At 39.0% G+C, this 25,492-nt stretch overlaps 1 protein-coding gene across 1 annotated transcript; it reads right to left on the bottom strand.

The window, feature by feature from the left end:
* Positions 1-387: 387 nt before the first annotated feature.
* Positions 388-20,046, bottom strand: LOC143664335 (uncharacterized). The gene is made up of 3 exons (XM_077137986.1): positions 20,031-20,046; positions 17,598-17,911; positions 388-8,257 (listed from the first exon to the last, which is right to left on the bottom strand). Exons 1-3 carry the CDS (start codon positions 20,044-20,046, stop codon positions 8,168-8,170), a joined length of 420 nt encoding a protein of 139 aa, XP_076994101.1. The 3' UTR covers positions 388-8,167.
* Positions 20,047-25,492: the final 5,446 nt, after the last annotated feature.

Raw genomic sequence — 25,492 nt, forward strand, 5'->3', positions numbered from 1 at the left:
CAAAAACAGAGGAAAAAATCCAGAATGTGGATTTTTCTACAAGTCAACTTTCTCAGAATCTTCAAATGTCATGAAAAGCATAAACAAACAAAATAAGGGCAAAACTTAAAGACAAGGGCATGGACAAAATTTTAAAACATAAGTTATCAAGTATTGGCAAGGGGGAACTGGAAGTCTCAAATACTGCTGGTAATATAAAATGGCACAACCACATTGAAAAACACTTTCACAGTTTCTTAAAAATGTTAAACACACACAAAAAAATGTTAAACACAGATCTACTATATGATCCAGCTATTCTAGTTCTAGAAATATACCCAATACAAAAGAAAGCATTATGTCAATGCAGACCTATATGCAAATATCCATAGCAGCTTTTATTTGTATTAGCCAAAAGTGGAAACAACCCAGAGGCTTATCAATAGGTGAATACATAAATTGTGACCTATACATCAAACAAATATTACTTGTTAATAAAAAGAACAGATACAAAAACATGGAGTAAACTCAAAATAAGTATGTTAAAGGAAAGAAAACAGACACATGGTACATACATTATGATTTCATCTATATAAAATTCTAGAAAATGCAAACAAAACTTAAGTGACAGAAAGAAGACCAATGGTTACCTGGGATGGGGGACAAGATAGGAAGGGGTCAAAAAGGAAGGACTACAAAGCTTTGGTGGTGATGTATATGTTTACTATCTTGATTGTGGTGATGGTTACTTGGGTGCATAAATGCCTAAACTTATAAAGCCGGCACTTTAAATATATACAGTTTATGTGAACTATACCACAATTTAAAAATAGATAGCAGAGTACAATTATAAAAATGTGCTGTTACCAATTGTAGTGAAGGTTCCATACCAATGAAAGGTGTTAATTATAGGACGGTATATAGGAATCTTGGATTTTATGCATGATTGTTCTGTAAACCCACAACTTCTCTGATAAAAAGAAAAGATGGCAAGCTTCTTCTAGATTAAAAAAGACTAAAAATTCATTGCAGTGTGTGAACATTCATTGAACTCTTCTTAAAATTTTAAAATATAATTGCAGGACAATCAAGGAAATCTACTTATCATTTGATAAGTAATATGGAATTCTGGTAATTTTCCTCTTAGTTGTAACAAAAGTATTGCAGGGAAATGTTTTTTCTTAGAAGATGCAGGCAAAAGAATTTAGGGTGAAGAGTCAATTTCTGAAAATGCAATCATGCAAATAAAAGAAAAATACATACATACTGTTCTAGTTTGCTAGCTGCCAGAATGCAAAACACCAGAGATGAATTGGCTTTCAATAAAAGGGGATTTTTTTTAGTTAACATATAGTTCTTCAGAGGAAAAGCAGCTAACTTTCAACTGAGGTTCTTTTTTACGTGGAAAGGCACAGGATGATCGCTGCTGGCCTTCTCTCCAGGCCTCCAGGTTCCAACAACTTTCCCTGGGGTGATTCCTTTCTGCATCTCCAAAGGCCTGGGCTGAGCTGCAAGTGCCAAGATGAGGTATGCTGAGCTGCTTGGGCTGTGCTACTTTGAGCTCTCTCATTTAAGCACCAGCCAATTAAATCAAACATCATTCATTGCAGTAGGCACACCTCCTAGCCGACTGCAGATGTAATCAGCAACAGTTGAGGTTCACATGCCATTGGCTCATGGCCACAGTAATAGAACTAGGTACCTTCACCTGGCCAAGTTGACACCTGACTCTAACTACCACACATACACACAGAGAGAAAGTAAATATAGTATAATAATAATGCTGAAGCTAGGTTGAGGGTATACAAATGCTTAACCTATTCTGGCTTTTTTTTTTTTTTGCATTTTTGAAATTTTTCATAAAATGATTGTGTAAAATAGGTTAATATATCCCTTTATTCTCTTTCATTTTACTATTGTTTTCATTCAATGAACAACAATGCTCAGTAGGAATGTCTTTTAAATATCCTCCTATGTAGCAAAAGACAATAGTCTCTCAGTGGCTGTTATCATTACACAGATATTAGCCCAAGCTGTTGACGAAGCAGCTATTGTAACTGAGCTAACATCATCATCATCTTCTTCATCATCATGACCATCCCACTCTCCCTTAAGTACTACTAGCACTGTGTTCCATACTCTTTACATATATTGTTCTTGTGTAACTCTGTTAACAGTCCCATGATACAGATATTATCATTATCCCTATTTTGGAGATGTGAAATCGACACAAAGTGATGAATTAACTTGCCCTGACTTACACAGGATAATGGAGGAGTGGGTAATTACACCCAGGTAGTTTGAATCTACAGCCTATACTCTTAAGTTTGTGGTCACAAATACCAATGCCAAGGGCAGTGAGGCAGGAAACAATGACTGAAACAGACCAAGTGGCGGTCGTGGACCATGACACAATGGTGAATTTGCTCCCTTCTCCTGGGCCAATAATGATCATATCTCTGGATTTTTCAAGAAAAGCCAGAATTTGGAGTTCCAGGTGACTTTGTTGGTTGTATTTGTTGTTTGTTTGTTTGTTTTACCTGGGTGACTTACTCCATTTTTTTAACACAATGCAGGTAGGAAGTAAAAATGTAAAAGAGCAAATTTAAGTAAAAAATTTTAAGAGTGAATTTGGCCCATAAACTGCCAGTTGGTAATGTATGCTAAAACTATTAAAGCCTTTTTTTTTGCACTGTTACATTAAAAAAGACCATCCAGGCTTTCCAGGAAATTCTTTGTGGAATCCATGATCTAAACCAGAAGTCAAAATATCTACCTCTATTCGTGAAGCTCTATTCAATGATTATTCTGAAACTAGAAATCTGCCACACCAAAACTCTGGATGTAAACAGCTTTTGTGGGATGCACAACTGGCAACACATGAGTAGATAAACACGCTCCCTGTATCCTGCCTTATGCTTTTCCTTTAGCACCCTGCAGGGGTTCTGAGATTCCCAATGCATGCAGTTTGTGCTCTAGTGCCCAGTCTTCAGTAGCACATCCCATTCTTCACCTCATAACTGGGCTCAGCTACTCGCTAATGGGTCTTAATTTGGGGCCAAAGGAAAAGGATAAAGGGGATGGAAAGAACAGAAAATTCCCACCTGTGTGTGCACATCTAGTGTAATCTTCCATAAGCAAAAACTTCAGTGCTTACGACCCCATAGGCAGTCGCAACAAGAGAGTGCAAAATAAAAATCAAGGCGATAATAATTAAGTACTTATTATGTACTAGATATTGGGTACACCACTGTCCATCTGTCTTCTCTAGTCTTCTGAGGAAGATTCTTAGGGCCATTTCACAAATGGAGAAACAGACTCAGAAAAAGGCTGCCTGCCTCTGCTAAGGTTTCACCTTCAGTAAATGTCACAATTAGGATTCAAATTCAGACCTTATCCCGGCATTTGACACTCTAACTCAAGAAGCAAAGCATAGAGAAATAAAGGCTGGCAAAAAAAATCATTAAGAAAATTTTCAGGGCAATGGGTGCACAACTCCCTATCCTAAGCTCCAGCCACCAGCCCACCAAGAAGACTTGAGCTGTGTTGCTCACAGCCTGGTATGACATCCACACATAAGAATCAAGAGGGGGCAGCAGGCTCACATAAAATGTAGATAATTGGTTCCTATACCAGACTTAATAAATCTACCTATCTTGGGTAGAGACCAGGAATGTGCATTTTTAATCAAGCCCCCATAGCAAAGTTTAGTCAATGCTTCAGGAGCAACAATGAGCTTGATGATTTAGAAAAAGAAAAAGGCAGAATCTAAAATCTCTACCAGATATTCACAGATAAAAAAAGAAATTTTAAAGTAATGACCCAGGAAGGAGCTTTTGCTGTCAGACTTATTATTATTTTTTTAGGGAATAATTATTATCAACAAACATCTGAAGGAAATCTAGTCAATTTATTTCACTTGTTTTGACATCTGCAGATAATGACAAGCTAGAGAGAAAAACAGGTTTAGGAATTGTTAAAGTTAATTTGTGACTGATTATTAAAAAATAATATATGCAGCTCTGTTCTTCTTCAAAGACTGGAGTTACAAATTACTATGGCTGTCACTGTTGTGGCAGCCTCAGCTGATGTTTTTGTTGTTTTTATAGGCCTGCACCCTCCATCTGTTTGTGAATATTAATATTGTTTCAGGTTTGTCAGGTTATCAGAGCCACCTCAGCTCCCTTCTGCCAGCAGGATGTGTTGCACTGGAAATCAGAACTGTGGAAGAGTCTCCCTATGTAAGTGAAATCTTTTGATGTGGTTCAATCTGGCAATGGTCTTTTCACCTCCAGCAATTCTTTGTCTTGCTCATTTGGGAACATTGACCAAAATGCACCTGTTTCCAATCCACTACTCCTCTCACACCTGTGTTCTATCCCATGCCATTATCCTCATCTGTGGATACCCCTTGAGTTGATTTGAAACTGATATGTACCCTAGAAAAGCTATGTTCTTTTAATCCAATCTTGTGGGTGCCGATATACTGTTGGGTGGGAAGTTCTGATTAGGTTGTTTCCATGGAGATGTGACCTTGCCCATACAAGGTGGGTCTAAATCCACTTACTGGAGTCCTTCAAGAGAAGAACGTTTTAGAGGGCACTCAGACAGAAACACGCCGGAATGCTAAGCAAAGACCCACAGAACTTGAAGGACCAAGAACTTGGAGAGAGCTAAGAGATGTTAAGAGAAGAAATCCAGAGTTTCCCCAGAGAAGCTAAGAGAGGACGCACAGATGCTTAGAGAGAGAAATACCGTGGAGACACTAAGAGAAGATCTACAGGTCACAGAGAGAGAGCCTCTGGAATCAGAAGCTGAAAGCAACGAACCCAGACCAAGGACCAGCAGACTCCAGACACATGCCTTCCCAGCTGATAGAGGTGTTCCAGATGCCAGTAGTCTTTCTTCAGAAAATTTAAGGCATTCTCTTGATGCCTTAAATTTAGACATTTTCATGACCTGAGAACTGTAAATTTGCAACCTAATAAATACACTTTATAAAAACCAATCCATTTCTAGTATATTGCATTTTGGCAACTTTAGCAAAGTGAAACAACCCTGCTACCATTTACTGTGCTCATTTGAACACTTAGACACACATTCTCAACCAACCCCTTTAGGCAACACTTCCTCCACCTTCTCTACTAAATTATAACCTGAATTTTCCCTGATAATTAATCATAATACTGAACTCTTAAAGTAAGCAGATCATGGTGATGTGATTTTTTTTTTGTCCAACCAATTGCTAGTTCTGTCATTCCAATATCTAATGGACTAGCAGTAGAATTGTTTTAGACTCAATCAATTTTTCTGCTTCTTCTACATTCACCATTTCCTTTTAATAAACTCCTTCCTCCTTTTAACTCACCCATCTTGTTAGACCATTTTTTTCTTCTCATTCTTCACCTTCTAACATCTGAGAGACCTCAGAGCTTCCCTATTGGTCCTGTCTCCTGTCATCCCACTGAGGAGTTACACAAAGCCTCGACCCTGGCTTCAGCTACTTTATGTCCTACACTCCAAAGCTGTTCCTTCAGTTCCATTCTCTGCTGATTTATGTTCTATTTTAAATGCCCAGATCAAGTGCTTTCGCCATACCACTTCTTTAGGTTTGCCCAAAGCATGTGAAACAGTAGGATGCAGTAGTTAGGAGTGTGGTCCCTGGAGTTAAACTACTATCATACTGGCTTTACCGCTTACTGCTACTGTGGTTTGGGGCAAGTTACTTAACCATTCTAGGCCTCAATTTCCTCATCCATAAAACAGGGACAATAAAATCATCTATCTGTGAGGCTTGATGTGAAGATTAAAAGAGTAACTCCTGGGTATAATTTAGACGGGATGAAGGCAAGTGTATTAGCTAGGGTTCTCCAGAGAAACAGAATCAGGAGGAAATATCCATAGATATAAAATTATAAAGGTGTCTCACGTAACCATGGGAATGCAGAGTCCAAAATCTATAGGGTAGGCTGTGAAGATGATGACTCTGAAGAAGGGTCTGGATGAACTCCACAGGAGAGGCTCACTGGCCAAAACAGAAAAAGAGACTGTCTCTTCTGAATTGTCCTTAAAAGCCTTCCAGTGATTAGATTAAGCATCACTCATTAATGCAGAAGACACTCCCCTTGACTGATTACAAATGCCATCAGCTGTGGATGCAGCCGATGTGATCAGATTTAATTCCATTAAATGTCCTCACAGCAACAGATAGGCCAGCATTTGCCCAACCAGACAAATGGGCACCACCAGCTGGCCAAGTTGACACATGACGCTGACCATGACAGTCCACCCCTTGTCAATTTGGCAGTTATACACATCACCTTAAACCATACTTAATCTCCAAATAGAAAAAAATAAAAGACACATTTTTTTCCTCAACTACCAATACTCAACTGTCTCATGTACAACCAGAAATGCATTAAATCTACCCAGAATAGGGTGCAAGTCTTTTGGTAATATTCATTTTTAAATTAAATATCTTACAACTTAAATATTATAACATGAACAAAGCAGCATTTCAGTTCTCATTTCTGTAACTGATTAAGTGGTTGTAGTTCCTATGTATCACTACCTTCTTCCACTACCTATTCCATGTTCCCTTTACCCTCAGCAAACACTTCAGCTGGCTGTGGTTCTTTGCCTAGTGGGGTGACTCAAACCTTCATTCCTGAAGTTTCAGAGCCATTGGTAGTCCTGCCTGGAACAGGTTGTGGCAGTTTTCCATCAATTTTAATCACAGGACATGATAGTACTAAAAGATGCCCTAGGGGATCTCCTATATTCCAGGAAAACTCTTGTTTACCTCCATTATGTAGTTGCAGTCCTATTTCCTCCTGATGATCAGCATCAATCACCCCAGCCAGTAAAGTAATCCCCTTCTTGGCCTGTTGATCCAGGGGCATGAGTAGCCCAAAATGACCAGTTGGCAGCTTTAGATACCAGTTCAGTGGAATCATTGTTGTTTCTCCCTGTGGAAGCACTCCCCCTTTTGGAACTAAAACCTGTAGACCAGCAGAGTTCAAGGGCACAGGAACAGCAAGCAAAAAATTTCCTAGTGGATCGCTAAGGGTAATAGCGTGGTGTCACTCCCATTTCCTGTCCTTGGTTCCTGGACCCATGGATCCTGGCTATGAGAGAAACAGCACCATACAGTGGACGTTGATTCAGAGCATACACAGCTTCCTGGAGAACTTTACCCCAGCCCTGCAAGGTATTGCCACCTAACTGGCAGCATAATTGAGTTTTCAAAAGGCTATTCCACCATTTTATCAATCCTGTTGCTTCTGGGTGATCACGCATATGGTAAGACCAGAGAATTTCATGAGCATGTGCCCATTTCTGCACTTCATTTGCTGTAAAGTGTGTTCCTTGATCAGAAGCAATGCTATGTGGAATACCACGACAATGGATAAGGCATTCCATCCATCTTTATAGACTAGTAGTTTTCACAGAAGCATTGCGTGCAGGCAAAGGAAACGTATATCCAGAGTAACTGTCTATTCCAGTTAGAACAAATCATTGCCCCTTCCATGAAGGGAGTGGTCCAGTGTAATCAACCTGCCACCATGTAGCCAGCTGGTCACTTCAGGGAATGGTACCATATCAGAGGCTAGTGTGCTCTCTGCTGCTGGTAAATTGGGCACTCAGCAGTGGCTACAGCCTGGTCAGTCTTACTGAGAGGAAGTCCATGTTGTTGAGCCCATGCATAACCTCCATCCCTACCACCATGGCCACTTTGTTCATGAGCCCATGGGGCAATGATAGGAGTTGCTAGGGAAAGAGGCTGACTGGTATCCACAAAGCGGGTCATCTTATCCACTTGATTATTAAAACCTTCCTCTGTTAAAATCACTCTCTAGTGCACATTCACATGGGACACAAATATCTTCGTGTTTTTAGCCCATTCAGAAAGGTCTATTTTCATACCTCTTCCCCAGACCTCTTTGTCACCAATTTTCCAATTATGGTCTTCCCAAGTCCCTGACCATCCAGCCAAGCCATTAGCAACAGCACATGAGTCAGTACACAAATGCACCTCTGGCCAGTTCTTCCAAGCAAAATGAACGACCAGGTACAGTGCTCAAGGTTCTGCTCACTGGGAGGATTTCCCCTCACCACTGTCCTTCAGGGACATCCTGGAAAGGGGTTGTAATGCTGCAATAGTCCACTTTTGCGTAGTACCTGCATGTCATGCAGAACCATCAGTAAACCAGGCCCGAGTTTTCTCTTTCTCAGTCAATTCACTGTAAGGAACTCCCCAAGAGGTCATAGCTCTGGTCTGGAAAAGAGAAGGTAACATGGCAAGAGTGGTGACCACGGGCATTTAGGCCACTTCCTCATGCAACTTACTTGTGCCTTCAAGACCTGCTCTGGCCCTATCTCACATATACCATCTCCATTTCATGATGGAGTGCTGCTGCACACACCCAACTTTATGGCTTGGTGGCTCACACAACACCCAGCTCATGATAGGCAGCTCAGGTCTCATGGCAACTTAGTGGCCCATGGTTAAGCGTTCAGTCCCTAATAAGACCCAGTAGTAGGCCAAAAGCTGTTTCTCAAAAGGAGAGTAGTTATCTGCAGCAGATGGTAAGGCTTTACTCCTAAATCCTAAGGGTCTGCATTGTGATTCTCCTATAGGGGCCTGCCAAAGGCTCCAGACAGCATCTCTATTTGCCACTGACACTTCCAGCACCATTGGATCTGCTGGATCATATGGCCCAAGTGGCAGAGCAGCTTGTACAGCAGCCTGGACCTGTCGCAGAGCCTCCTCTTGTTCAGGTCCCCACTCAAAATTAACAGCTTTTCTGATCACTTGATAAATGGGCCGGAGTAGCACGCCCAAATGAGGAATATGTTGTTGCCAAAATCCAAAGAGACCAACTAGCATTGTGCCTCCTTTTGGTCATAGGAGGTGCCAGATGCAGCAACTTATCCTTCACCTTAGAAGGGATATCTCAACATGCCCCACACCACTGGACACCTAGAAATTTCACTGAGGTGGAAGGCCCCTATACTTTGTTGGATTTATCTCCCATCCTCTGACATGCAAATGCCTTACCAATAAATCTAGAGTAGCTACTACTTCTTGCTCAGTAGGTCCAATCAGCATGATATCACCAATAAAATGGACCAGTGTGATGTCTTGTGGGAGGGAGAAACGGTCAAGGTCCCTGAGGGCAAGATTATGACATAGGGCTGGAGAGTTGATATACCCCTGAGGTAGGACAGTGAAAGTATATTGCTGACTTTTCCAGCTGAAAGCAAACTGTTTCTGGTGGTCCTTACTAATAGCTATTGAGAAAAAAGCATTTGCAAGAGCAATAGCTGCATACCAGGTACCATGGGATGTACTTATTTGCTCAAGCAATGATACCACATCCAGAGCAGCAGCTGCAATTGGAGGTACCACCTGGTTGATAATCCAATGTCATCCTCCAAAACCCATCTGCTTTCTGCACAGGCCAAATAGGACAATTGCACGGTGATGTGGTGGGAATCACCACCCCCGCAACCTTTAAGTCCTTAAGAGTGGCAGTAATCTCTGCAATCCCTCCAGGAATCCAGTAGTGCTTCTAATTTGCTATTCTGCTAGGTAGGGGCAGTTCTGGTGGCTTCCACTTGGCCTTTCCTACTATAATAGCCCTCACTCCATGAGTTAGAGAGCCAGTGTGGGGATTCTGCCAGTTGCTCAGTATGTCTACTCCAATTATGCATTCTGGTAATGGGGAAATACCTACAGGATGGGTCCAGGGCTCACTGGACCCACTGTGAGCTGGATCTGGGTTTAAACTCCATCGATCACCTGACCTCCATAAGCTCCCACTCTGACTGGTAAACCAGAGTAGCGTTTTGGGTCCCCTGGAATTAATGTCACTTCTGAGTCAGTGTCTAATAATCCCTTAAATATCTGATCATTTCCTTTTCCCCAATGCACAGTTGCCCTGGTAAAAGGCTGTCAATCTCCTTGGGGAAGGCTTGGAGGAAGATTAACAGTATAAATTTGTGGCAGTGTAACAGGGTTCCCCCCCTCAAAAGGGACCTGGCCTCCCCCTCATCCAAGGGTCTCTGGGTCTGTAAATTGTTTCAAGTCTGGAAATTGATTAAGGGACCATGACTACATGTTTTTGTAATTCAAGTTAGACTTTTGTTCACTTGACCTAGAACTTTTATTTTATACAGCTCAAACAAGAATTTAGCAGACTGCCCATCTACTGTACTTCTAGGTACCCCATGATCTACTAGCCAACACCACAAGTCTTTGCAAGTCAGATTACTTTTACTCCTGCTTTGAGTCTGTGATCTATTATGATAGCCATGTCCACCATTTCTTTGGTGATTAAGCACCGCCACTTGGCTCCTGCCAAACCAGGATGCGATCATCTCCGTTGTGTTTAAGGATTCCAGCTCAGTGACAGCTGTTCCCACAGTAATATCTGACCTACAGAGAAGTGCAACTACAGAGTTCTTCAGGGATTATGGCCCTAGCCTCACAAATTTATTTTTCACAGTTCTGGTAAAATGTGCATCCTCCAGACATTCCTGGGGTGTAAGAGCAGGCTTTGCATGATAAATCCACTCTAACATTCCAATCTCTCTAAGTCTCTGGATCCCCTCATCTACATTTTACCAGGGCAGTTCTGGCATTTCAATCTCAGGTAATGCCAGCCACCTTTTAATCCATATTTCAGCCAACTATCCAAACAAACTGTTAATGCCTTTCCTAACTCCTCAAGCTATAACACTGAATGCAGAATCTCTGCTTAGTGGGCCCATATTAATAAATTCAGCCTGATCCAGCTTTATATTTCTCCCACCATTATCCCACACCCTTAAAATCCATTGCCACACATATTCCCCTGATTTCTTTCTATATGAATTAGAAAACTCACACAGTTCTTTTGGAGTATAATATAATTCCTCGTGGGTGATATTTTGTACCTCCCCTTTTGGGGCCTGTTGAGATTTTAGTCCCCCTGGAAGAAATAAGGGGTGGTGGGGGTGGGCCATGAAAAGAATTAGAAGTATCTTCCAAGCCATTTGCTTCAGGGCATTCATTTTCAGTTTCATCTGGTGAAATAGGATTAATCACTCTAGGGCTAATCCTTTCAGGTGGAGGTTGAGTGGGCAACTCCTCAGATCAGGCTGGAGGTTGGGTGGCTATGTCCTCAGGGCAGACTATTATGGGGTTATCTAGAGAAGACTCAGCATGACCTAGGGTTTCAACCTCTCTACTGACATCATTATTAATCCATATGTCGTCATCCCATTTTTCAGGGTCCCATTCCTTTCCAATCAATGCCCTCACTTCAATGGAAGACACCTTGCAAGACTGAGATTTCAGTTTACGTTGTAAAGTTGCTACTCTAACAAGAAGATTCTGAATCTGATTTTCAGAAATCTCAAGTCTACAGCTACAGGAAATAAGATATTTTCAGGACACTCATAGAAATGTTCACATCTGTCAGCGCATAAGCTTCTCATTTGAAGCCTTAAACCATCCCTTTCAGTCAATAATGTATACAGTATATCTAACAACAACCAGCCAACATCTTTATACCTCCTAGTTCCACAAAATTCCATAAAGGTGTCAAAAACATTATCCCCCAGAGCCTGGTTTCATACAAGCGAAGCATTAGAAGAATCCAGTGGTGATATTCTAACTATTTCTTTTGCCAACTCACCTCATATATCATTCTTATTATGTGAATCAGGGTCCTCAGTGCCTCTGAGCCCAGTCAGAGAAGAAAACCAATCATAAAAACCCATTTTTAAAATCCTATTTCTTAAGCACCACTCTTGGTACCAAGCTGTATTAGCTAGGGGTAATAGTGAGTAGGGCCACTCCCATTTCCACCCCTATACTGCTCAAACATATTTAAAGGCGAATGATACAGATTATTTAAACTTCAACAGTGTTCTAATTTGTTAGCTGCCAGAATGCACAATACCAGAAACAGAATGGCTTTTTAAAAGTGGAATTTAATAAGTTACTAGTTTACAGTTCTAAGGCCGAGAAAATGTTCTAATTAAAACAAGTCTATAGAAATGCCCAATTTAAGGCATCTGGGGAAAGATACTTGGTTCAAGAAGGCCAATGATGTTCAACGTTTCTCTCTCAGCTGGAAGGGCATATGGTGAACATGGCAGCATCTGCTGGCTTTCTTGCAGCTCTACAAAAAGGGACTCTCTCCAAAATGTTTCCTCTTTTAAAGGATGGATGGGTGGAGTCACAACTCCATAGAAGCTATCTGATCAAAAGTTACCATCCACAATTTAGGATTATCATAAATGTACACATTTGTGTCCTGTCTTTTTATGCAATATTTTAACTTGACCTTTTTCAATGCTATTAAATATTCTTTAAAATTTTGAATTTTAATGTTGGTATTGTATTTCACCATTTGGACCCATTACAATATATTTGACCATTCCTAATTTTTGAAGTAATTATAGTCCTCCCAGTTTTTATTAATGAATAAAAATCATGATGGGCATTTTCAAGCATAAAAAAAAAAAAAAAAAAAAAGTTACCATCCACAGTTGGGTTGGTCACATCTCCATGGGAACAATCAAAATGCTCCCAGCCAGAAATACTCAATGAGGATTAAAGGACATGGCTTTTTTGGGGTCTACCACAGATTCAAACCAGCACAGCAGGAGAAAACCCAGCTCAGACCAGAATGAAATACCAAAGTGCTTTATTGATCACTTATCTTGAAGTCCAGAGGAAGAATAAGCTTCAGGCTTGGCTTGATTCATTGGCTCAGCCACGGGATAAGGGACATGGTTTCCTTCTTCCATTGTGCAGGGCCTTCTGAGGTTGTCAGATTCAGTCTAAGGCTGGCTTTCCTCATGGTTCCAAGAAGCTGTCAATCGAGCTACAGGTTTCCTCATCTAAGATAAAAGTGTGAACTAAATGATCCTTTAAAGAATCTCTCCAAGAACAGTGAGGAAAAAACTTACCGTAAACCCTCAGGAAATCTCTCCTCTTGTCTACTTGCCCAGATGTAAATAACAAGTCCATTCCTGAACCAGTGTCTGGGGCAGAGGGATTCCATGTGCTAACCGCTTCAGACATGCTAGATAGACCAATCACTATAGCATGGAGGGGGGGATTACTGAAAAAATATTAAGTCCCTTATAAACTGCACAGTAAATATGAGATGGGGAAGGAGAAGGAGAAGGCGATGGATATTGGGGAGATGATGGGGAGTCAAGCCCTTTGTTAAAGATGAGCAATTAGTAAACACCAATCTAACATTAGCACTTATTACTATGCCATTTGTACTTTAATGACTACTTCTCATTTTTCTTTGCATTATCCTATGTTGTTTTCATGATTACTTCTCCATACCCTCCCATCCCCAAGCTTGTAAAATACCTAAGGCAGTGTGCTTTACCGATCATTTTTACTTCTAACAGGCCCACCCAAACTCTTTGCCTTGCAGAGTACATAAAAAGAACACGACTTCAGTAAATGCAGTTGAATAAATGAAACGGCCATAAAAAATTATTCTTCTCTCCAGCAGGAGTTAGAGATTACTTAACTCTCTTATGGCATTCAGTACAGAGCAATTTAATGCATTTAAAAAATATTATTTATTATACGAAATAATTTTACTGACCCATCATGGATTACAGGGACAAAGAAAACAATTATGTCTTTGATGTTTTCTAACTGATTAGTAAAAATTATCCTTTACCACAATTACATGTGATTTGTTCTCTATATACTTCTCTTTCATAATAACTTTTAAAGTAGATGATTCCATTTGACCAGAGTGGGTACCCTAAGAAAAATATAAAGAAAAACAATTTGGGGGGGGTCAATATATCGCCATAACAAAGTAAGAAATCTTCAAATGAGTAAATTTAACTCAGATCTATAGATCACAAAACCACAAATTATCAGGAAAATTTTCAGCATTATACAGTGTGAAGTTACAAGATATTTACATAGAAAAAGACTTTCCTGTTAAGATTAATCTTTAAAACATCCCACTTTCCGCAAAATATACCTAAACAATTTTAATCCAACATAAAGAGATATATATATTATCTTCCCCTATTTTTTTAGTAAATAGCATTATTTCTAAATAAGTTTATTTCAATGCTTGTGAATGGTAGATGATATTAACAATGCTACTATAATGCAACCAGCAAATATATGGCTGCAATTTTTAAATAGACCTGGTAAAGGTTTCTGTATATGAATTTTATAACATTTCTTCATAATTCTTTTAAGGTCTGCAGGGTTTCAGGTTTTTGCCTGATAATTATCTAACTTTTAAAACATATATTAAACTTGAAAATGTCTTTAAAAGAAGAAAAGAATGTGGTACACTATAAAATATATTGGCTGCCTCAGAACAAAATGAGAGGAAATGTGGATTCTGTCATTTAACTGAAAGGATTTAGCCATAGAGAACTTCTGCTTCTTGTCTACAGAGACCATGCAGTGAATTTTAAGAGTAGAATCTGATCAAAGAGTAAAACAAGAAATGGTCTCAGAATACAAACCAGTCAAACCATTTAAACATCATAAAAATATACTAATACATTTTAAATTCATATTAATAGCATAAGAGCCCAATCTAGGTAATGTTACAAAGATAAAGCTATATTATCCATGTCACATTTGATTATTCATATGCTCATCAGTCACATTTTTATTCCGCATCTTCTCAAAACTGCCATACTGGTTTATCTCTAGCCACAAGACTTTCACCATCCAATACAAAATAAAGCCTTAGAAAATAATGAAACAAGATGAAGAATAGTTAATGCATGTACAGTAGAATCACACCCACAGAATTTGATGCCCACTCAAACTCAATGATCTAGGGACTGTTACCTGAGTCCAGGATGGTAAATAATTTTGCTGTGTATTTCTGTGCATTGGGAATCAGGTCTAAAACTCCTTACTGCATTCTCATGCAAGGTCTAACCAAGTAAATAACTTTCCCAAAGCAAGACCCAGGGATGAAAATGGGCACCTTTGATCTTACAACAGCTGACTAAATCCTACATAGCTGAAAATCTAGGCAATGTAATCGTCCGATTATCTCTGCTGGGTTTGGGTGGCGAGTCACACACGTGAAGTTTTCCAAGTTTCCTCAATAATCAGACTGCTTGATGGAGCAGCCAAAGTTCATTCAAATTCGCCTTCTTCACTGTCTTCACTTCTGTAGTGACTGTACTGATTTGAAAGGATGCATGCACCCTAGAAAAGCCACGTTTTAATCGTAATCCCATTTTGAAAAGGCGGCCACTTCTTCTAATCTCTACTCAGTATTGTATGTCTGAAACTGCAATTAGATCATCTCTCTGGAGATGTCATTTAATCAAGAGTGGTTGTTAAACTGGATTAGCTGGAGGCATGTCTCCACCCATTTGGGTGGGTCTTGATTAGTTTCTGAAGTCCTATAAAAGAGGAAACATTTTGGAGAATGAGAGAGATTTCTGAGAGAGCAGAGAGCAACATAGCCATGAGAAGCAGACAGTTTGCCAGTCAGTGACCTTTGGAGATGAAGAAGGAAAATGCCTCCTGGGGAGCTTCATGAAACAGGCAGCCAGGAGTGGAAGCTAGCAGATGACGCTGTGTTCGCTGTGTTCCCTTACAGATGAGAGAGGAAACCTGACCATGTTCGCTATGTGCCTTTCCAGACGTGAGAGAAATTCTGACTGTGTTCACCATGTGCCCTTTCACTTGAGAGAGAAACCCTGAACTTCATCAGCCTTCTTGAACCAATGTATCTTTCCCTGGAAGCCTTAGATTGGACATTTCTATAGAGTTGTTTTAATTGGGACATTTTCTCAGCCTTAGAACTGTAAACTAGCAACTTATTAAATTCTCCTTTTTAAATGCTATTCTGTTTCTGGTATATTGCATTCCAGCAGCTAGCAAACTAGAATAGTGACCCTAAGTATAGTAACAGTTAGGGAAGCAATCAGCAAAATGGGAAGGGTCCTACTCCAATGTTTTAAAAATTACCTCCTTCCAATAGGCTGTAGAAGAGATGCTCAATATCATTCATCATTAAAGAAAAAGAAATTAAGAGAAAAATCAAATGCCATGTTTGCCCATAAAATCTAAACAATATGAGTATTTGAAAAAATGGGAAAATTTCTCCCTGATGAGAGGATAGATTGATGTACTTTTATTTCTCTACCATCTATTTAAATATGCCTACATTTGAACCAATAATCTCAGTTCTATAAACGTATCCCTTATAAGTATACAAAGATATATGCATAAGGGTATTACAATGTTAAATAAGGAAATAGCTAAATAAATTATAGTAAATCTAAACATTAGAATGTCATAAAACATCTAAAGAAAATGAGATAAATCTGTATCCCCTCATACTGAAAATATTCAAATTACATTACAAAGTGAATTAAAGTAGGTTGGATAATACAATCTCTAAAACACGATTACCATCTGTTTAAGAAAAGGCTGTATATATACACATATACAAATATATCTTTGTATATACACACATACACATATATTTCCTTGTATATATGTATATGTGTGTATATATATTTCTATATGCATAGAAATTTCTGGAAACACTCACAAAATGCTGATAGTCTGAAGAGTGGGGCCCTAAATTGAATGTAAGGTCAATGTGGAGCAGTACAGGACCTTAACTTGTCATCTTATCCTTTCTTTCTTCGTTAAAAATATTTACAATGAGAGGGGTAAGAAATTCTCTTCCTCCCTTACCTGTCTTATACAAAGGTGGAAATGAATGTTAAACGTCCAATGCAAAGAGCTTGTCACAGACCAGGATCCTGGAATGTCGGTCCCACTATATAAACATGAGCATGCACGTGCGCGCGCGCGCACACACACACACAGAGCACTTACTCCCTTCCATCAGTTTCTGAACCCTTGTATCAGTTTACATGCCTCCAATCTTGTGGCACTTCTCCATTACTTTCTGGATATCCTTATTTCAAGGAAGGGTGGAAGGAAGGGACAGGGAAAAGTGTTAATTTGGCTATTGTTGCCCCCTAAGACCTAGCTTACACATTCAAAAGAGAACGTTAGAATCTTACAAATTTTTTCCTTTCTCAAATCACAGAAATACACTTTTCCTAGGTTGATTCAAGGACACAGAGAACTGCTTTGTCTTGCTCCTTACTCCAATCAATCTTGAAAACAAAGTAACGCTTAAAATATACTTCCGCTGTTAGTGAAAAAGTCAAGAATGATGAAACTGCATTCATAATGTTGTTGAAATACAGCACAACGAATCGTAGGGATTCTGACAGGCGGTGAGATTTATGATTCCTATCACCATCCCAAATCACAAAAGCACTAAAACGCTACCCTCTGTGCCAGTGGTCTCACATTCAGCAGTGAAAAAAAAAAAAAAGTAAACATTCCCAACCTGTTTTTGTTTATAAATTGCATACATCACACCATCCGACTACTGCATTAGGTACTTTGCCAAACGTAAATGGATGAGATTTAAAATGCTTAGAAAATCAAGCTTCTAATATTTTCTTCTCACATCCAACGGGAGATTGTTCTCAATAACTCAACCCATAATTATCACGGTATCTCATATGCAATTATAAAATTTTATGCTAAAGTATCATACCTTGAGAGAGCCGGGTGAAAAACGAAGCGCGGCCTGTGTTCTCCGAGCCCTCCGCCGGGGGTCGGCGGGTGACCCGGGTCCGGCCGTCCCTGCCCTGCGGCGACCCGCAGTCCTCGCCGCGCCTGCCCGCTGGCCGGGACCAGCCCTGAGGCAGCGGCCGAAGCCCTGGGGTCCTGATGGGCGCGGCGGCCTCCCCGGGCCTGGACCTCGCCCGCCGCCCGATTTCCCTGCCCAGACGTGTGGGGAAAGGAGAACGGCCGCTTCCCGAACGCCGCGGAGAGCCGTTGGGGGACTCGAGGGCCCAGGAGGTGGGTCTACGTGGACACAAGCGCGGCCACCCCTTCAGGCCGCGTAGCCGTGCAGATCCGGGACCAAGGGTGACCAGTCAGTGCAGCTGGAGGAGATGCCACCTCGTCCTGACAGGGACGGGCAAAGGCCTTAGAGACTGGAAAGTGAGTTCCTGGGCCACCACGGGTGGGAGGGTTAGCGGGCCATCGCGTGGCTAGACCTTGCTTGAAATGAAAGAGAAAAATAGAATGAGGTGTCACATTTGTTCAGTAAGAAGGGCCCACCCCACTTTGGAAAGATTTACCGATGCTTTATGGAAAACCTGTGTTTATATAATATGGAAAAGCTGCTCTCAACTTTCCCCTGACCCCCTGGCCTTTTAAAAGAAAACATTTGCTACATTTAGGCTTTCTAGATGTAGACCTGGGACTGAGGTATGATGAAGCAGGGAAAGTCACATGTCTTGTAATGCCCATTTGTTAAAACAATAATACATTTTTTTTAATCATACAAAATTAAAGTCTTCTGAAATGGAATTGAGACTGCTTGTGAAAAAGGCAACCTGGGGACATGCATCCCTGTTCTGTGAGACAGGGGACATGGAGCAGACGGCTGAGAAGACGAAGGGGAAAAGGCCAGACTGGTCATACTTAGAAGATATTTTCATATGTAACCATTGTTTTGAGTGTGCATTTGATTCCTCACTACTCTACACATAGTTGATAGTGCTAAGTAATTTTTTAAAATATATCTTCTTTCTAGATGTTCTGAAGTGCCTGACATACGTTAGAATATAGAGATGGTAAAAGAACACATTTTGTAAATATCTTTTTGTTAAAATTCATATGAAATATCGTGGGTTTTATTGGAATGGCCAAACCACCTCTCTGAGTAGTGCACATTTTGTGCACTGGTTTGGGGGAGGAGGGAGAGGAAGTGCAAAGGGCTCTATGCCAGTGTGTTCATTATAATGAGGCAATAGTAACCATTGTCCCTATGATTGTGCATTTGGTTTTACTTTGCTGTGTATATAATGAACAAATAAGGCCTAATTTACAACATCTAGTCTTCTCGATGTTATTATTAAAGAGGGTGCCAGGACATGACAAAAACAGTCAACGAATACATCTTGTACATTTTATGTTAAAATTCCTGGGAAACATTGTCTTCTGAAATTTTGAGCATTATAGCCCACAGATTTGGTGGAGGGATTAAATAGGAATGCTCCTAGACCATAATATTCATATTTAGAACACACCTTCAGATGATAACTGCTGTTACATGTGTGCAGTTTATTCAAAGACTGCTCTGCATGTAGTGGACAAACTAAGTTCTTATTTGAAACATCTAGTCTGTTCAGATGTATAAAAGTGCCTGATGTGTGTTAAAAGTAGTAGTAGTAAAATATTACTTTGTAAATATTGTTTTGCTCAAATTCATAGAAAATGGTGTCTTTTGGAAACGGGATTGTTAAACCAGCTCTGTGAGCAGCATACTCCTGTCTATATATTCTTTCAGTGGTTTGAATTTGCTGAGAGGGAAGCAATTGCAAAAGTTAATATGCTAGCATGGCATGCTCGGTCAATTTCAGGCAAAATTTTTTCTTTGTGTTCTGTGCATTTTGTTTAGCTGTGTATATGGTGTATATAATGAGTCCTAATTTTACAACATCTAGTCCCTAGGATGTTAAAGAGGTGGCCAGTGTATGATAAAGTAGAGTTAGTGAAATTAGCATGTTTTGTATACTTTGCATTGAAATTCATTGGAAAGCTTGTCTTCTGTAAATGAGTTTCGGGTGTGAATTTGTTCAACCATTTCTAAGCATTACTCTTGCCTGTACTTGTCCTCTGAAATGGTGGTGGAAAAAAGGAATTGAGAGGGAAATGGTTCAAAGTCAAGACGGTCATGTTTAGGAGATATCGCAGATTATAATGCTTGTTATATGTGTGCAGTTTTATTTAAAAATACTACGTATGTAGTGAACAAGTAAGTTCTTATTCGACGTATCTAGTCTTTCTAAATGTTTAGAGGTGCTTGATGTGTTTAAAGATAGTGGTAGTAGGATAACACTAAATAACTTTTAAAATTTAGTGGGAAATATTGTCTTTGGGAATGGAATTGTTAAAACACTTCTGAACATCATACTCTCGTACTTGTTCATTGATTCGATTTTGAGAGGTAAGAAATTGCAAAAGATGTTTTGCTTGTGTGTGCTAGAAAACTTCTGATAGTCTGCTGCCCTGCATTCTATGTACATTCATTTAGCTTTTTGCTGTACTGTATACTGTGTGTCTATACATGGACAAATGAGTTCTAATTTTATAATATCTAGTCTCTAAATATTAAAGAGGTTGCCATTGTATGACAAAAGCAGAATTAGTAACTAATACATTTGTACACTTTGTGTGAAAATTCTTAGAGAGGCTGTCTTATGAAAAGGACTTTAGAAAATGAAATTGTAAAACCACATCTAAGTGACACACGTACCTGTAACTCATCCACTGGGTTTGTGGTGGAGAGAAGGAGTCAGGAGAAATGAAGGGCTCTAGATCAGAATGTTTCTATTTAGAAGACAGTTTTAGTTATAGCCATTGCTTCATGTATGCAGTTTATTCAACACTATTGTGTCTATAGTGAACAAATTGAAGTCCTTTTTTGAAACACATAGTCTTTCTAGATGTTTAGAAGTGCAGAAAATACGGTAAAAGTAGAGGTAGTAAAATAACACATTTTGTAGATTTCTTTGCTTAAAATTCATATGAAATATGTTTTGGAAATGAAATGGTCAAACTACCTCCAGAGCCGTACACGTCCTGTTTGTGCTGTCTCAGGGAGGAGGGAGAAGGAAGTACCAAGGGCTCTAAGCCAGTAAGTCTATAGCTGGGCAAGATAAACCATCATCCTGTGTGTTCTGTGCATTTTGTTTTACTTCACTGTGTGTATAGTGTATATAATGGACAAACGATCCTAATTTTGTATCATACAGTTTTTCTAAATGTTAAAGAAATTACCAGTGTATGACAGAAGTAGAGTTAGTAAACTAACACATTTTGTTTTAAAATTCATAGTGAAGTCTTCGTTCTGAAAACAAGGGCATTTTACCTGTGGAGTCGAAATTGTTTGAAATCCCCTCTAAGTATTGCAGATGCAACCACTGGGTTGATAGAGCGAGAAGAGGAAGGGTTCTAGGTCAAAATGTTCCTATTTAGAAAACACTTTCAGATTATTTCCTTCATTATATGTGAATGGTTTATTCAATGCTGCTGAGTGTATCGTGGGGAAATTTAAGTTGATATTTGAAAAATCTAGTCTTTCTGGATACTTACAAGTATACAACACATGTTAAAAGTAGAGAGTGTAAAATGACACTTTAAATATTTTTTCTGTCAATACAGAGGAATGGCTGTACTTGGGGAATGGCACTGTAAACTAGATGTCTTGTAACGGTATACTGACAGGGCAGTGGTGGGGACAGGGAACCGTTCTTTGCCTGTGAGTTGTTAGGCAAGTTCAAATTGTCTAACCATTTTTCCATACAAGCATTTTAGTTATTTCTGTGCATTAAAGCTCAAGTCCTAATGTCCAAAGTGTATTTAAAATAAAGGTAGTAAAATAATCCCTATAGAAATGCCCTTGTGTTAGTTTATAGAAAGAACTTTCTCCTGGAAATGACCTTTTTAATCCACCTCATGGAGCTCGACCTATTTCTGTATTTAGTTATTAAATTGGTGGAAGAGGAAGTGCAAAGGGAATGGCTCTTCGCTAGTATCTCTATATCTAGAAGACAGTGTTAGATTATCACCATAGTTTTATGTGCAATTTTTTTGGTAAAATACCCATGTTTATTGTGGATAGGTTCATTCTTTATTTTACATCTAAACTTTTTAGGTATCTTGAAGTGACCAGGTATGACATAAAGTAGAGCTAGTGAATTAATAAATTTATAGCTAAACTTTTTTAGATATCTTGAAGTGGCAAGGTATGATATAAAGTAGAGCTAGTGAATTAATAATTTTATAAATTAATAGAAAAGAAGCACATTTGACGTGGAATTGTTTAATCATCTCTGAGAAGTATGCATCCGGATTTGTTCACTAAATTGGCTATAGAGGAGCAGAAAGAAGCATAAGAGGAGGAACGAAAGCAGATGTGTTCGTATTTCCATTTTGATGTAACCATTGCATGTGCACATTGTATGTGCCCATACCATAGGAAAACATTGTTATACGATATGGTGGAAACGTACCTTCTTGCTAATATCTGAATATAGATCTGTTAATGAATTCTCTTAGATGCATTATATTTATTGTCATCTTGTTTTATGTCTCATTTTATATTGAGCATTAAGGAAATGTGGTATTTGTAACTCTAGTCAATACTTACAGAGGCCTGTTTCCATTCAAGTCTTTTATGGAATTTTTGTCCTTAAGAAAAGCAGAAATACATTTTCCCCCCAATTAAGTTGGCCTCATATATTCTTGATTATCAAAATAATCATAGTTTGGGGACTTTGAATTGGTAAATATTCGGGAAAGCACACGATACATTTTGTGTGATCTCAGCCATATAAAAATGTATGTATACACATGAAGGACCTAGAAGGATATGTCAAATTGTGAACTGTGTGTGATTCTGGGCAACAAATTATGTATTCACACCTTGAGCTATCACACCAGTGAAGAAGTTTGAAGACAATTACTGCTGCTCCCTAGAGGACTTATGGGTACAGAATTAAGTTGAGAAAATAAAACATTCTTCTTTCAATATTGAGGGAAAGGGAGCAGCTACCATTTAGTGAGTGCTTTCGAGGTGCCAAGAATTGTTAAAAGCCTTAACATATTTTATGTTTGACCATCCCAATAACTCTACTTGATAGAACACATTATTACCATTTTAAAGATGCAAAAAAATGAGGAATAAAGTAGTCAAGATCACACAGCTACTTAGAAACTGGCAAGCAATAGTATCAGAACCCTAATCTACCTGATCCCAAAATTCAAACAATTAATCAGCCCTAAATTACTGTCTAGAAAAAGAAAGCGCTAAGGTCCCCAAAATGTATAAATGTGTTTACAAAAACTGAACTCACAAAATGTTGTATTGTCAAGAGAAGAGAAGCAGTTTAGGAGCTGGGTCTTCCTTCTTCCAATATCTCTGCACTCTATCGCTCTCTAGGTACAAAGTGTGATCTTCCTGCAGCTAACAATAAAATTGGATTTCATGGTATCTATCACCATATAGAACTATAAACTTTCAGGGGAAAAGCATAAGAAAACTTTTTCATGAATTTTTAAATTGTCTCTTTATATCCTCATATCGCTTTCTTCAAACCAAAAATAAAACTGACATGGATTTTTTTAAAAAGAAAACCGTATATACCATTTGTGCGAGAAATTAGTCCCCAAAGATTTTATTCTGAGAAAGTGGTTCTCAATGTCAGGAGATTTTTTGGATCCCAGGGGACATTTGATAATGCTGAAAATATTTTTGCTTATCACAATGGGGTGGGTAGAGTGCCACTGGCATCTAGTGTACACAGGAGCAGTGTTGTTACTTAGCATCCTACAATATACAGGACAGCACCCACAGCAAAGAATGATGCTTTCAAAATGTCAAGACTGTGAATGCTGAGAAAACTTGCTGTAAGGAAATAATCATCCTATATGCAAAGGTGACTATCCAGATGTATTCCTCAAAATATTATTTGTGATAGCTTAATATATATAACTCAAATTACAATATACCCATTCCCTGGAACACGGTAGCCACTAAACTGATATTGCAAAGAATATTTAATAACTTGAACAAATGTTCATGATGCTTACATGACCTAAAATAATGTACATAGTATTATTAAAGTATTGCAAAATATATACATTTACTTGTGTATAGGCATGGGCAATATTTTGAAGGCTTATAGATAATAATATTAATATTGTCTCTGAAGAATAGTAGGGAGTTCATATCACAGAAAATATTTCATGACCAATGTGATAAAAAAATGTCTATATGCATCCTCCTGAGAAGGAGAAGCACTGTTGATATAAACCATCATCTCAAAATCTTCAGTTTTCCTAAGCATATAATATTTTACACACTTTCTTCTCAGAATGTGTCACTGGAAGAGGTTTCTTTTCTAAAACCAAGTTCTTTAGTGGTAGAAAAGATGAGTAGCAAGTGTTTCTCCCCAGATGGTTTCATGTTGGCTGCAGAGTTCATTGGAATCTTTTTGGTCAAAACCAAAATAGCACCTCCAATTCTCATTTCTTCTCTTAAAAAGCCTTCCTTGTTATATTATGATTCAGAAGTAGAAAGCCTACCCCTATGTACAGATTATTTACCAACAGTTGGTCTATAGTAAGCCCTCCCATTTCTTTTGATGGTCCTGTTGCTTAAACAAGCAAACATAACTGCTAAGGATCCGTGTACTAGCTTTATACATAAATTTGAACAAAACCAGAAGACCTAGATGTTTGGGGACAACAGAAACTTGAAAGACAAAAATCAAATTAACCACAGAGATTTCCAGACCATGGACTTCTCCACCCCCCCCAAAAAAAAATTAAACAAGTGGTGCTGCAATAACAGGATACTCACATGGAAAAAAAATGAAATGCAACACCCCACAATACAGCATACAAAAGAATAAATAACCACGGAAACTGACTTTAGAGGAAACAGACATTATATAGGCAACAGAAGGAAATTTTCTAAAAATTCAAATTTGTATACATAAGATATTTAGTGCACAAAATAAGAAAGCACGTTTTTAAAGTAATCAGAGGTCATAGTGTTGTTCTGGAAGTTAAAGCATGATTGCTAAAATAGAAAAAAAAAAAAAAGTAATACAGTACTGTTCTAGTTTGCTAGCTCCCAGAATGTGATATACCAGAAACAGAAGGCTTTTAAAAAGGGGAATTTAGTAAGTTGCAAGGCCAAGAATATGTCCCAATTTAAACAAGTCTATAGAAATGTCCAATCTAAGGCATTCAGGTAAAGATACCTTGGTTCAAGAAGGCCGATGAAATTTAGGGTTTCTCTCTCAAGTGGAAAGGCACATGGCAAACTGGGTCAGGGTTTCTCTCTTGTCTGGAAAGGCACATGGCAAACATGGCATCATCTGCTAGCTTCCGCTCCAGCTCCCCAGGAAGCATTTTCCTTCATGTCCAAAAGTTGCTGGCCAGTGGACTCTCTCCTTCGTGGTTCTGCAGCATTCTATTGTCCTTCTCTGCTCTCTCTGAATCTCCTTCTTTCTCCAAAATATTTCCTCTTGTATAGGATCCCAGTAAACTAACCAAGACCTACCTAGAATGTGTAGAGACACGTCTCCACTTAATCCAGTTTAACAACCACTCTTGATTGAGTCACATCTCCAGGGAGATAATGTAATTAAAGTTTCCAACATACAGTACCAAACAGGGATTAGAAGAAACGGCTACTGGGTGGGCCACGGTGGCTCAGCAGGCAAGAATGCTTGCCTGCCATGCCAGAGGACCTGAGTTCGATTCCTGGTGCCTGCCCATGTTAAAAAAAAAAAAAAAGATGAAGAAATGGCTGCCTTTACAAGAGACAGCTCTTTCACATAGAATTCTAAATAACTTATGTAG

Source organism: Tamandua tetradactyla, chromosome 20 (genome assembly GCF_023851605.1).
Source record: "Tamandua tetradactyla isolate mTamTet1 chromosome 20, mTamTet1.pri, whole genome shotgun sequence".
NCBI lineage: Eukaryota > Metazoa > Chordata > Mammalia > Pilosa > Myrmecophagidae > Tamandua > Tamandua tetradactyla.

Bases quoted from the DNA above. Each gene is read 5' to 3' on its own strand.
- LOC143664335 (XM_077137986.1), bottom strand. The intron at 8,258-17,597 runs GTATGATACTTT...TCTCTTTTCCAG, and splicing joins TTTCACCCGGCTCTCTCAAG to ACCAGAGCTATGACCTCTTG.